Below are 12,570 nucleotides of genomic sequence, written 5' to 3'. Positions count from 1 at the left end.
TGCTAAAAATAATCTTAATCCCAAAAATACTAAGATTCGTATTTTAAGAGTACGCTACGCTTTTATTCGTGGGAATAAAACTACACATAATTATATAGTGTTATCATATTATGAAACTCATTTGCTAATCAAGGCGTTGTGAAATATTAAAGCAATTTCCCGCCTTTCACCCTCCAATGTGTTAAGTGGTCATTGGATGTTCATTAGTATAAATGTAATGAAGGTGGGAAACTTTGTATTCACCTCCCAAACATGAAAAAATCATCATCTGTGGTTAGGGTTTCCATGGCTTTACAAAACAAACCTGTTTCTTCTCCCTTGGGACCCAACCACATCAAACGCATCCAAAGACCCAAAATGTTAAGCCTTCTTGTGACCGCCAAAACGGCACGATAGCCACCTCGTCCTATCAAAAAGAGGACTCACAAGAGGTTCTCTCGGAAGCAGAAAAATCTGAGGGTTTGGAGCTTGAACCATAATGCCTCAATGAGGATTATGGAGCATGCACCAGCCAATCGTTCTCCCCATCATGGGTCAAATGCTGCTACATCGAAAGTAATGCAGCAAATGAACGAGGGCGTGGCATTCGTCCAAGCACTGAAAGCAAACAATGATGGTGCTGCAGATGGGAATGAGGGTCTTGTCGTTGAGCAAGATGTGAGGCAGCATGAAGTGGAGGAAGAAGGCGTTGTAAATTCACACACAATAATTGTGAAGAGTAGACAACAATATGACCTTGGAGTTGTTTATGAGGTAAGGGATGATGAAACATTTGAAGCCATTTATGGTGATTATGCTTCCCGTGTGGATCTTTCAACCACGGAGATTGTTCTGAAGAAATTTGGCATGGTAATTGCACCTACGGCTACCGTTTCTAGTGCAAGAATACGTACAGGAGACATAATTTATGTCAGTGGAGTGGTAAAAATGCTTTACTTTGTTTCTCTTTATCTTTTGTGTTCTTATTGTTTAGTAAGTAGATTAGATTTATTTTGTGAATATAAGTGGTGATTATCTTTGTTTTGTGAAAATTATGTGATTTATTTTGTGAATATAAGTTGTGATTAACTTTGTGTTTTGAAAAATTTGTGAAGGATCCTTCGAAGAACATGAACACCAAGTTTAAGTTCTTCTACATCAGGAACACTTGTACTCCTCCGACTGAGTTGAGGGTGTATGGGAAGCTGACTTCTAAGTTATGGAGATTGTTTGACAAATGGGCTGCTGAGGTGAACAAAGACCCGAATTGCTTGAAGTTAATGCATCAGGATTTGGAATTGAAACGCGATAAGATCATTGGACAATCTGGGATTAAGAACTCAGACTATGTTTATGCTTTCCCAGAATTCTAAGTGGTTCGTTTAAGTAGTTATTGGTGGGCAATTAGTTTAAGGTTTGTGTTATGTATGGGTCCATTCTATTTTGGCCCAAAAGGTTTCCACATTGTTTTGGGCAATCTTTTTTTTGGATTAGTTGATGTACTGGAAACCTTTTAATCCCTTTTTTTTTTTATAAAGATTACTAATGTAATGCCACCTCACTACTTTAACTGTTATTATGCAGAATGTTTTAGACTTTATTGGTAATTTATGCGTGTATGCTTATTAAATATTTATATAAAAAAAATATAAGTTAAGAAATATCATTTCATAACTAAATTGATCGACTAATTCGATTGAAACTTATGAAAGTTATGACAATAATAACATTAAAATTATTAAACAAAAAGTGCAAGATAATATAATCACATGCTCTAAATAACTTAGGATACTTAGAGCACTCCCAGCAGTGAGGAGAAAAGCCCTCACGAGTAAAAATAAGGGTGTAAAAAAAATACCCGAGCATTACGTTAGTGAGGGAAAAAACCCTCACCGTTGAAAGCTATGGAAAACGCACAAGAGTTGAGGGGAAATACTCGTGAACAGTAACAAGTGGGCCCCACTCGTACACGCGTCTTTCCCTTTTTTTTTCCCTTCTGGCTTGCAAAACGACGTCGTTTTGCCTTAAAGAAGGGCGAAACGACGCCGTTTTGAGGGGCAAAAAGGGAAAAAAAATAGGGGGCAGCTGGCCTGACGCGCGTCAGACCCAGCCAATGGGGATGCGACACGCGTCAGGCTTTATCCTTCCAACCAATCAGATTTTTTTGCTTTTATTACAACGGTTATATTTTTGTAAGGTAAATATAACCGTTGTAATTATAAAAAAAAAAAAAACAAAATTCACCAACGGATAGATTTTTTTTTTTCTCTATAAATAGACATGCATTTTGATATACTTTCAAAAAACCTATAAATACTACAAATTTCCTTCTTTTCCCAATTTCTTTGAGTTATTTTCATCATTTTTATTATTATTATTATTCGTAAAAAAAAAAAAACCTCAGTTATTATTTAGTATTATTATTATTATTATTATTATTATTTTTATTATAATTATTATTATTATTACTAGTAGTAGTAGTAGTGTTAATTTAAAAAAAGTAGTAGTTTTATTGGTATTCTTATAATTATTATTATTATTATTATTATTATTATTATTATTATTAATTTCTTTATTATTATTTCTGTTAAATTTATTAATCCTTGAAAAAAATCGTATTATTATATTGTCAAAAAAAAGTAGTAGTATTATTATTGTTGTTGTTATTATTATTATTATTATTATTATTATTATTGTTATTATTATTATTATTATCATTATTATTATTATTATCATCATTATTATTATTATTATTATTATTATTTTGCTAATGGATCCTAACAAACCAGATTTTTCTAATTATTTTCTGATTTGGGTGATGATTTTGTCACTAACCCTCGATTTCAAACCTTCCTTCAACGAATAGCTACTCAATATCCACCGCAACAAACACCTCCTCAATTTCCACCACAACAAACACCTCCTCAATTTCCACCACCACAAACACCTCCTCAATTTCCACCTCCTCAATAGCTACTCGTTATTTATGTTTTAATACTCGTGTTTGTATTTTATTTTAGTAGAACCACTTTTATCTAGTTCGTACTTGTACCGTTATTTAACATCCCATGTGTTTGTATTACCGTTATTGAAGTTCCCATGTGACTATTTAATGTGTTCATTACAAAAATGTGCTACTAATTCAAATGTTAAATTATAAATAAAACGTAATTGAAAAATAAAAAAAAATTATTAATTATAATTAAAACGTAATTGACAAATAAATAACAATCTTATTAAGTTATAATTGAAACGTAATTGAAAAATAAATATAAAAATTATAAATTTTTATTATATTATTTTTAAACGTAATTGAAAAGTAAATATAAAACTTATAAATTGTTATTAAATTATACATTTTTATTAAATTATTTTTAAATGTAATTAAAAAATAAATTATTTTCACATATTTTAATTGTATTGGAAAATTAAATATGTAGTATAAACATTATTTCAAAATAAAGATAAAATAAAAAGATGATGTGTATTATGGTGGGGTATAGTAAATAGTGGAGGAAAAAGTGATGAGAGGTTTTTTTTTCTCCTCATTGATGTAGTGAAAAAAACATTTGATGAGAGAAATTGTATGGGAGGAGTGAGAAAGTGGGTAGAGAGAGATTGAGAGGTTTTTTTTTTTCCTCACCGCTGATAGTGGTCTTAGCATAGCAAGTTGCTATTTTACATGATATAAGTCAAAGTAACTGTAATGTTTTGTTAATTACATACGTTAAGTGCCATTGTTTTCCAACCAAAATAGACCCATGCAAAGCAGAGTTTTGATTCCCCAAAATGTAGCACACAAATTAATTAAAAAAAAGGGCATACGAAACATCTAATATAAACATACGCTACTACCGAGTAGCAGCGGTAACAAAATCCCTCCATCTTCATCTTTTCATTCCTCAATGAACAAATCGGCTTCAGGAAATTCAATTTGGCGCATTCTGCAACATGAAAATGGATCTTGTTAAACAAAACATGATTAAGACTTGGAGTTTATAATCAGAACAAGGCTTGGAGTTTATTACCTGCAGCTACCTCGCAATACAACCGTCAAATAAACATCATTATTAAGACTGGGTTTGGAGTTACGCCAAAGAGCTGAACCTGAACTTCGTCATCAACTTCAACCTCCTCATCACGAATGAACTCCAACACTCCTTTTTTGTTGCTGCAAGAAATAATCTTCCTCCTTCGATCCCTCCTGATGTGCATTGTGCCTTCATACTTCTTAAAATGTACATACATATGTACTTTGGTTTCCTTTTCAATGCCGTTGAAATGCTTTTTGGCAAACGGTAGAGGGATGTTCTATGTCAGTAAAATGAGGAAAGAAAGTTAGAAACGATCATATGATGATATTAAAACAAGTTACTAAACATGTACATGTAAAAAAGAAATCAATTTGAACTTACAATTGTTGGTTTCCACCAATAGTTGTACTTGAACTGGAATTTGAAGTGTGAATCTTCGTCTTCACTATCTGATCCAGCATCAGTTCCGGTTATTTCCAGGTCATCCCTCCAAATCCTAACCCGGTATTGAAGGTCCACATAGTTGTACAAGGACATGACAATACGATCTCCAACTTGTAACCTGTTTGAGCTCACAAATTAACCCCAACCTTTGTTTAAAAAAGTCTCTTCTTTCCCATCACCCCAAACAATCTGTTTTAGCTTGACAATCTGTTTAGTGTTGTTATCAGTTCCACGTTGCAGGGTCAGAACAGGCTCTCCACGGTTCACATTCCACGTGGTCCACGCATCCTTAACCCCACGAGCCATACGTTTTGGAATAGGCTAATAAAATTAACCAAGGGTATATCATTATGTAGCAAATGAACATAGTTTCTTATAAACTAGATAGTTATAGGTCAATCAACTCACCACATTTTTAAGTCGCCTAGGAGTATCGATAGTGAATTCAAAATGGTTAACAGACATTGTGCCACCACCTATTAAGCATTGATTCCGAAATGAGCAAGTGCTTACAATTAAGATTAAGGAATTACAAATTAAAGCATCAAATTTTAAACATTAAGGAATAACAAACACCAGAATTATATTTGATTTAGTTAAAATTTAAAAATACAAACATTTTAATCATGCTAAAGCGGAATCAAGCCAAAAGAACCACAAGAATACAACTCTATTACTAGAAATGGTAGATCACCTGAAGACTAGTCATTATGTACTTCCGAAAAACAGATCTAAAAAACTACCCATTCAGGAAACGACATGAGTCTCTTAAAGCAGTTAATTTTAACTTACTTATACTTGATAAACACAAAATTCGCCCTCAAACAAGAAATTAGCAAATTAAATAACCGAAATTAATCAATTTACAAAGGAAATTCCAAACTAAGAATGTAACTCATGTGAATATACCCATTTATCAAAATAAGCGCTAGACTACATATAAGTAATGTAAAATCAAATTCCTTTCATCAATCCAAAAAAAAAAAACATGTCCAACATTCGCAATTTACTAAATATCAAAAAGAACACTTCAATCACATAATGCATGTCCATTTAAAAAAGCAAGAAACCAACGGCTTGAGAGGTCGGAGTATTACCTGGTCGAAGTAAACTGAAATAAAAACGCAAGTTCACAATTGAGAGCGACAGAGTAGATGATGAACAGTGCTTAGGGTTTTGGTTTTGTAACGATGATGGTGTTGGTGTTATGTTTGCAAGGCAAGGTATAATTAGTACTTAAAATTTGAAACGTCGCTCCCAAAAATAAATTTAAATAAAGAATAATGAAAGATGCCACCGCATAATTACATTTTTTAACCATATTGAATCACGATCGTGGAACCGTCCCAATGGTCATTAGAAAACCCCCTACGTTATTCATACCCAACACATCAAAGGTTCGATTCCTTAGAACCCCAACCCCCCCTTTTTATTTTGGTATTTTCTGTATATTAATGTTGTTGTGTTGAAGTTTGTGCTAATTGCCGTACCTGCTTTTCTGCTTTTTTGATAAAAAAAAATTGGTTGGTACTATTTCTATTTGTAAGTTAAACAGAATGTAATGAATTTGTTGTAAATTAGGATGGTTACATATTAGAATCGACGGAAAGATTATGTTGAAAATTTTCAACTAAGTTATGATTAAAAGACTAATTATTAAACTTACTTTGACAGACATGGTACTCTGTTTCTGTTTAGGAACCAGAACCCGGTTCTCAAATCTTAAGAACCTGTTGCAACTAAAAATTAAATTTCAAAGTGTTAAGTAAAAAAAAATTAAAAAAATCTTAACACATTGGACTAAGTAAAAAAAACAAAACAAAAAAAAAAAAAAAAAAAATGCAAGGAATGGGTGTGGTGAATGGCCAATTTTTATTGTCGAATCATACAATGATGAACCTATTAATGGGCCAAATGAGGGTGAGGATGGTGAGGTTGATGGTTGTGGTAACACTAAACCTAAGGGTGAGGGTGCTGGTACAGAAGAGGAACAGGAGGAGAGCCAAGAGAAAGATGAAGGGACAGATGATACGAAGGAGGATAGTGAGGAAGTCGAAGGGACTGCTGACAATTCTCAAAGTTATGATAATTCTGACTCAAACAGTGAAACTGAGAAACTAGTCGCTGTTAATTCAGGCGAATCATTCGAGACAAAGAGCGAAACGTATAATGATGTTGATGATGATAGCAATGGTTCTGATTCTGGGAATATTCATGAAGCAAATGAAGACAGAAGTGAAGATTCTTCCATGTTTCGTATGAGAGTTTCTGATAATTGATTGCATGTTGTCTGTTGCTCTTGATGTTGATTTGCTATGGGTTTTTTTTTTGTTGTTGCGGGGTTTTTTTTTGTTGTTATAGGATGGAAATTCCATATGGGGGTTTTTTGGGCTGATTGTAGGATGGAGTTTCTGATAATCTATGAAAATAGTAGGTTGTAATTACTATAAGTATGATATCAACAATGGCTGAAGTTGATTATAAAAATTACCTGTTTCGTTGACTTATTCGTTGTGCAGCATGAACTAATGTAATAACACAATGCCAAAGTTAAGAGCCCAAAATACAATAACATGTGCAAGAACATGTGTAAGAATAAGTGCAGCCTAACAGATTCTCACAGGCACAGCCTAACAGATTCAATGGCTCACAGGCACAGCACATAATACTCATTTATCAAAGATTACAAGTCAATATGATAACCACAGAGTTGGTTCAGAGTTTAAAACAGAATTTCTTGAGCTCCAGCCTCATTTCATCACTTAGCAAGCTAATTTTGACGCTTCTTGCGCTTGACCTGATGACAAAATTGACACAAACAGGCTTCAGAAATAACTCAAACCTTTAGAGTGCTTTAGAAAATTGAAACCTTTGACACAGTTGAACTGTATAAATAACTCAAATAAAATATAATGAACTGAAACAAATTTCCAATACCGGCTTCTTCACATATTGCTGTGTTTCTGGAGCATCCGTGGGGTGCGTCTGAATTTGACAATCCTGAAGGCATAAACACAATTAATAAATGTATAATAACAAAACGGGGGTAAAAATCTATATGGAATGGTAACAAGTACCCGTGAAATACCTTAGGGGTGTTGTATCCTAACTCAGCAAGAGTTTTGATCCTAGGCTCCTTTGTTTGGCCTCTACGCGTCTTTTTTGAATTCAGATCTCCAATGTTGCAGGGGCTCTTGCTGATCTCTGATTGGTGAGAAGGAGTTGACAATGGACACATGTGATTATTTGCAGGGGGAGAAGTCGGTGAGGAACAATTAAAATTATCCATTAATGGGTCATTGCCCAAGTCTTGAGCTTCACGCGCAGCCTCCCAGAACTCATCATAGGGATTTGGACCCTTTTTCTTACGCCTCACCTGAGTTGACATAATTATAGTTCAGAGCACACTCAAACTTCTACAACATAAAATATATCAGTATAAACAATAGTAATATACCGGCTTCTTCACAAATTGGCTTGACTCTGGAAATTCAGTAGGTTGCGGCTGACTTTTCAAGCCCTTAAGGCAAAACACATAATTAGTCAGTGCCGCTATAAACGTTTTTAACAAATTAAGTATGGAATGGTAATACCTTAGCACTTTTTATCTTGCTGGTCTTTTACCCTAACTCAGCAAAGCTTTTATTCCTAGACCCCTTTGGTCGCCCTCTAGGTTTCTTTTTTATAATCGGATCTCGAATATTGCAAGGGGACTTAGGGGGATGATTGTAATTGCTAATGGGAGTGAACTGGCCGCCTCCTGAAATTTGTGGGCTCAAAGCAGCTAACTCAGTACTGGCAGATAATGGAGTAGTGGGAGCGGGAGAAGTTGTTGCGGAGGGTGTTGCTTGCTGAAGAGGGGATGACATGGGAGTAGGGACAGGAGGAGAAGTTTTTGAGTTAATCTCCGGATTTGGTACCGCCAACTTTTCTAACAATTTTGCACGCTTCTCTTTCACCACCGCATGAAGCTTGGAAATTTCTTTGCGAACAGCCTCAACCGTCTCATCATCTACTACAGACGCATCATCACACAAAGCCTCAAGGTCAGGGATCAAGGAGTTGTACCTTTTGCATTCCGTGGTGTGTGACGGATCATGGTAAGCAACTTTTACACGAGTGTGCCTCCTCACAACATCTTTCCGCCACCGAACAAGTACAAATTTGGGAGGAATATCTTTAACCTTCCTATCATCCCACACTCTTATGATGTGCCTACATAGAATGCCATCCTTCTCAAACTTCCGACAGTCACAAATACTGTCTTTTGTGACAAGATTAAAGGTAACTGAGTACAATCTTTTGAAGTCAGTCAGCTTTTCCTCAGTGGTACCACTTTTTTTAATCCAGACTCTGTCTTCAATTACATACTTAATAGCCTCAGAACTTATAACATCTTGGACCTTGGGAATCACATACAACATGCGCCCACATTCTTTTTGTACTTCTTGGAATTTTACATCAGTGTAGATTTTTTGAAAAAACTTCTCCACTTTGAATCCACTAACAAGCCGCCTGATGTATTTGGAATCCCTATCATCCGCATCAGTCTCATCACTAACCCTCTTCTTCATTGCCTGGCTATACTTTTCAGGGAATTCACATAATTTAGTGTGCTTATCAACAAAACCATCAAAGAAACTGTTTATGCTCTCCACCCTCTGCGTCGTTTTCATCCCCGCCCAAAAGTACTCCTTCATGAAAGCAGGCACCCACATGTGCCGCTCTACAAACAACTCTTGCAGCCACTCATTATCCTCTAGCTTATACAACTTCATTGCTTCACACCATCGTGTTTGGAATTCATCGATAGTTAAGCTATCGTATATAACATTCTTGAGAGGATTTTTGAAGTCATTGTACCTGAAGTATGTAGAAGGGTAAACAACATAAAAACCATCCTTACAAGGATATCACAGCACCAGGACATCACAGCACCTAAGCATTACAAGACTAGCCTATGATGATAATCAGAACAACTAAATGCAGAGTACAATCACATACACTAAATCAGAACAACTAAATGCACATAACAACTAAATGCACATAATCCAGTAGCAAAATAAAAATACTTACAGCTCACACTTCCCAAGTTTTTCTGGAAATTTTTTTAGGATGTGCCATATGCACCATCGATGCCGTGTGTTTGGCATAACTTCAGCTAAGGGCTTCCTCATTGCAGGTGCTTGATCGGTAAGGATGGCTTCTGGTGCTTTGTTGCCCATACAGGACAACCACTGACGGAATATCCAACGAAATGTGTCGGAATCTTCACGAGATATAAGAGCACAGCCTAACAAGAGCGATTGACCATGATGATTAACTCCGACAAAATTACAAAACGGGAGCTCATACTCATTGGTGAGATATGTTGCATCAAAACACACTACATCTCCAAAATCTTCATATGCGGCTATACTACGCGCATCAACCCAAAGTACATCCTTCAAGCGACCTTCTTCATCCAACCGATGGACATGGAAAAAGTTATGGTTGTCCGCTTGCATGTAGTCAAAGTATTCCATCATAGCATTTGCATCTCCCCCCGCCATCTTCGAACGTCTTTTCTTATACACCTCATGTTGCATATCCTTGACATTAGGCAAGTTCTCATTTTCAGTTCCCAAACAACCACGAATTTTAGTCACCGGTAGTCCAACCTCAAAATAATTATTCAACCTCTTACGAACAGTAGATGTCATTTTTTTCATACGATATTCTTTAACTAACTTAGCCATAGCGGGGTCCAACTTATGAGTATGCTCCAATTCAACTGTAACCAAGACCCACAGCCCTTCCCTATTAACACTACCATAAATCCTAGCTTGACACTCACATTTTTTGGATTTTCTTTTGCACCGCGCAAGCTCATCCTCTACTATGTCCCCATTCCTATTGCCAACACTTCCTCCAACTTCCATTAGCCTTGCCCTCTTCCTTGCCTCCCGCTGCGCCCTCAAATTGGGTGGACCCCAACACTCACACTTCCAAGTCATCCCCCTAATCTCTTTCTTATTAAGAGTATAAGCAGTTTGAACTCTACTAATTCCAAACCCACACCGCTCTGCATAAGACTTATAATATACCACAATTTCCTCCCAACCATTGAACATCATTCCAACTTTTGGGGGATCAACAGAGGTCATAACAGAGACCTTAGTTGTTGACACATTTGTTTCAACAATCTCCAAAGACTGAATTGGGGAAGAGGTTTGGATAGGTGTGCGCCAGTTATCATTATTCTCAACATATTTTGTAAGGGAAATATTGTCCAACTCATCATCATTACCATTACTACATTCAACTTCAATCAACTTACCTACCCGATCTACTTCATCTCCATCCCTTAGCATAAACTCATCCGTCTCAGCCATATCACACCATTACTCAACTATCATACCTATCCCAACAACAATACGACTCACTGTTATCACAACAATACTCAAAAAACAAACAAGTACAATTAATTGTAAGCCACTATCCAATTCAGCTACATTACTCAAAAATCAAACAAGTTCAATTAAATGTAAATAACTATGAAATTAAGCAAAAACCACTAAATAAATCCAACGTTTAACAGCCCAACCACAAATTCCAGATTTAAGTTACCAAATACCAGAGTTAAGAACAAAAGATGCACTAGTTCAACATTGTGTTCGACATTATTTCAATCAATATGAAATTTGAAAATTGAAACCATTTCGCCAAAAACAAGAATTACCAATTCAACGACAATTCAAATTAAGAGCTGAAATTAGCTAACAATCCAACATAAAATCACAATTCAGCAACAATTAGCAATTCTACATTAATTCAAACTAAGATTCGAGAGAATTTCACCTGATTTAAGCCGCGAAATGTACATCAGATCTGGGGAAACAGCCTCACCGGAATAACAACAAATGCACGATAAATCAGATCTACACAGCCTCACCGGAATATCAATAAATGCACGATAAATCAGTCTAACACAGCCTCACCGAGCAACTGCAGAGAGAGAGAGACAGAAGAACATTTGAAGAGAGGGTGGAACAACAGTCAAGAGCTGGTGTGAAGTGAAGAAAGAGAAAGAACAAAAGGAACTAACGGTATTAACTTAGAAGAACTAACGGCTACTGGGCCCCATATTTCGCTAATAAGTTAGCTTAACCAATTGTCCTACGTGGAGGGCGAGAGAAACATCAAAATTTCTCACCGAGCTTAACCTGGGCGCCCTCTGTGGAAACCACGTCTGTTTGGTTATATATTCTACATTAATTATCTGGCCTTATTATAAATGGTTGATCCAATTCAATTGGATCCACTAATTAACTTCATCCAATATAATCAATCTTTGATATAACAAGAAGAAAAAGAAAATGAGTCAAGTCACAAAGTGTATGGTGGTGTTATTGATAGCCATGGTAACAACTCAGCCAATGCTTGTCACGGCCTTTCCCGGCGGCTTAGCCGATAGTATTAGCTGTGCGTTTGGTGGTATATTTGGTGGTCGAGCTTGCCAGGGGGATCCACCACCAGCCCCAGTAATTGTACACCAACAAGTAGTATATGATCCATATGGTCCTGCTTTTTATCCAGCCGGAGCTTATCCCGCAGGTGGTCAAGTGGTTGTTGGACAACCATAATTGTATTGCTGCCGTTTTCATTTCTCTTAAATTTATATTGGAGACTTTCATTTTATTTTTCATGCAATATTATTGTTTAGTGTTTACATGTTTTTATATTACGGCAAGTTTACAATATGATTTCATTGAATACTATTTATTTTTTGTTAATTTATTTGATGAATGATGATAAGATTATTATTTTTAAGCATAAAATAAGCGTAAATCGATCATTAATGGGTACACACGCACGCATAAAAAAGATAACAAGGTTAATATTTTATTGAAACTAAGGATTTCAATGCGCACGATATAGCCAGACCTGTAAGAAAAATTATTACCGATGGCCTTTAAGAAGTATAAAATTAATTAAAATCACACATCACGTGCATAAACACTAGTAATAAAAATAAAGGACAATTTACACTACCTATTTGAGCTATGGACAGTCTTCTTTAAACGATCCCAACTATATCAATTAATTCATGACAATACCAACTTTGGGATGA

At 35.7% G+C, this 12,570-nt stretch overlaps 2 protein-coding genes across 2 annotated transcripts; one reads left to right on the top strand and one right to left on the bottom strand.

Annotated features, from left to right (window-relative positions):
* The first annotated feature begins 235 nt into the window (after positions 1–235).
* Positions 236–1,736, top strand: LOC110703164. Its single transcript, XM_021880907.1, has 2 exons — positions 236–921; positions 1,095–1,736. Exons 1-2 carry the CDS (start codon positions 487–489, stop codon positions 1,350–1,352), a joined length of 693 nt encoding a protein of 230 aa, XP_021736599.1. The 5' UTR covers positions 236–486; the 3' UTR covers positions 1,353–1,736.
* A 5,281-nt stretch (positions 1,737–7,017) lies between these two features.
* LOC110703305 (protein FAR1-RELATED SEQUENCE 8-like) lies at positions 7,018–12,181 on the bottom strand. Its single transcript, XM_021881090.1, has 7 exons — positions 11,298–12,181; positions 9,534–10,857; positions 8,051–9,320; positions 7,915–7,977; positions 7,546–7,833; positions 7,395–7,457; positions 7,018–7,254 (listed from the first exon to the last, which is right to left on the bottom strand). The coding sequence occupies exons 2-3, from the start codon at positions 10,829–10,831 to the stop codon at positions 8,078–8,080; spliced, it is 2,541 nt and encodes an 846-aa protein (XP_021736782.1). The 5' UTR covers positions 10,832–10,857; positions 11,298–12,181; the 3' UTR covers positions 7,018–7,254; positions 7,395–7,457; positions 7,546–7,833; positions 7,915–7,977; positions 8,051–8,077.
* Positions 12,182–12,570: the final 389 nt, after the last annotated feature.

The sequence above is a fragment of the Chenopodium quinoa genome, unplaced genomic scaffold (assembly GCF_001683475.1).
Source record: "Chenopodium quinoa cultivar QQ74 unplaced genomic scaffold, ASM168347v1, whole genome shotgun sequence".
Taxonomy (NCBI): domain Eukaryota; kingdom Viridiplantae; phylum Streptophyta; class Magnoliopsida; order Caryophyllales; family Amaranthaceae; genus Chenopodium; species Chenopodium quinoa.
This window is presented reverse-complemented; position numbering and strand designations above follow the sequence as displayed.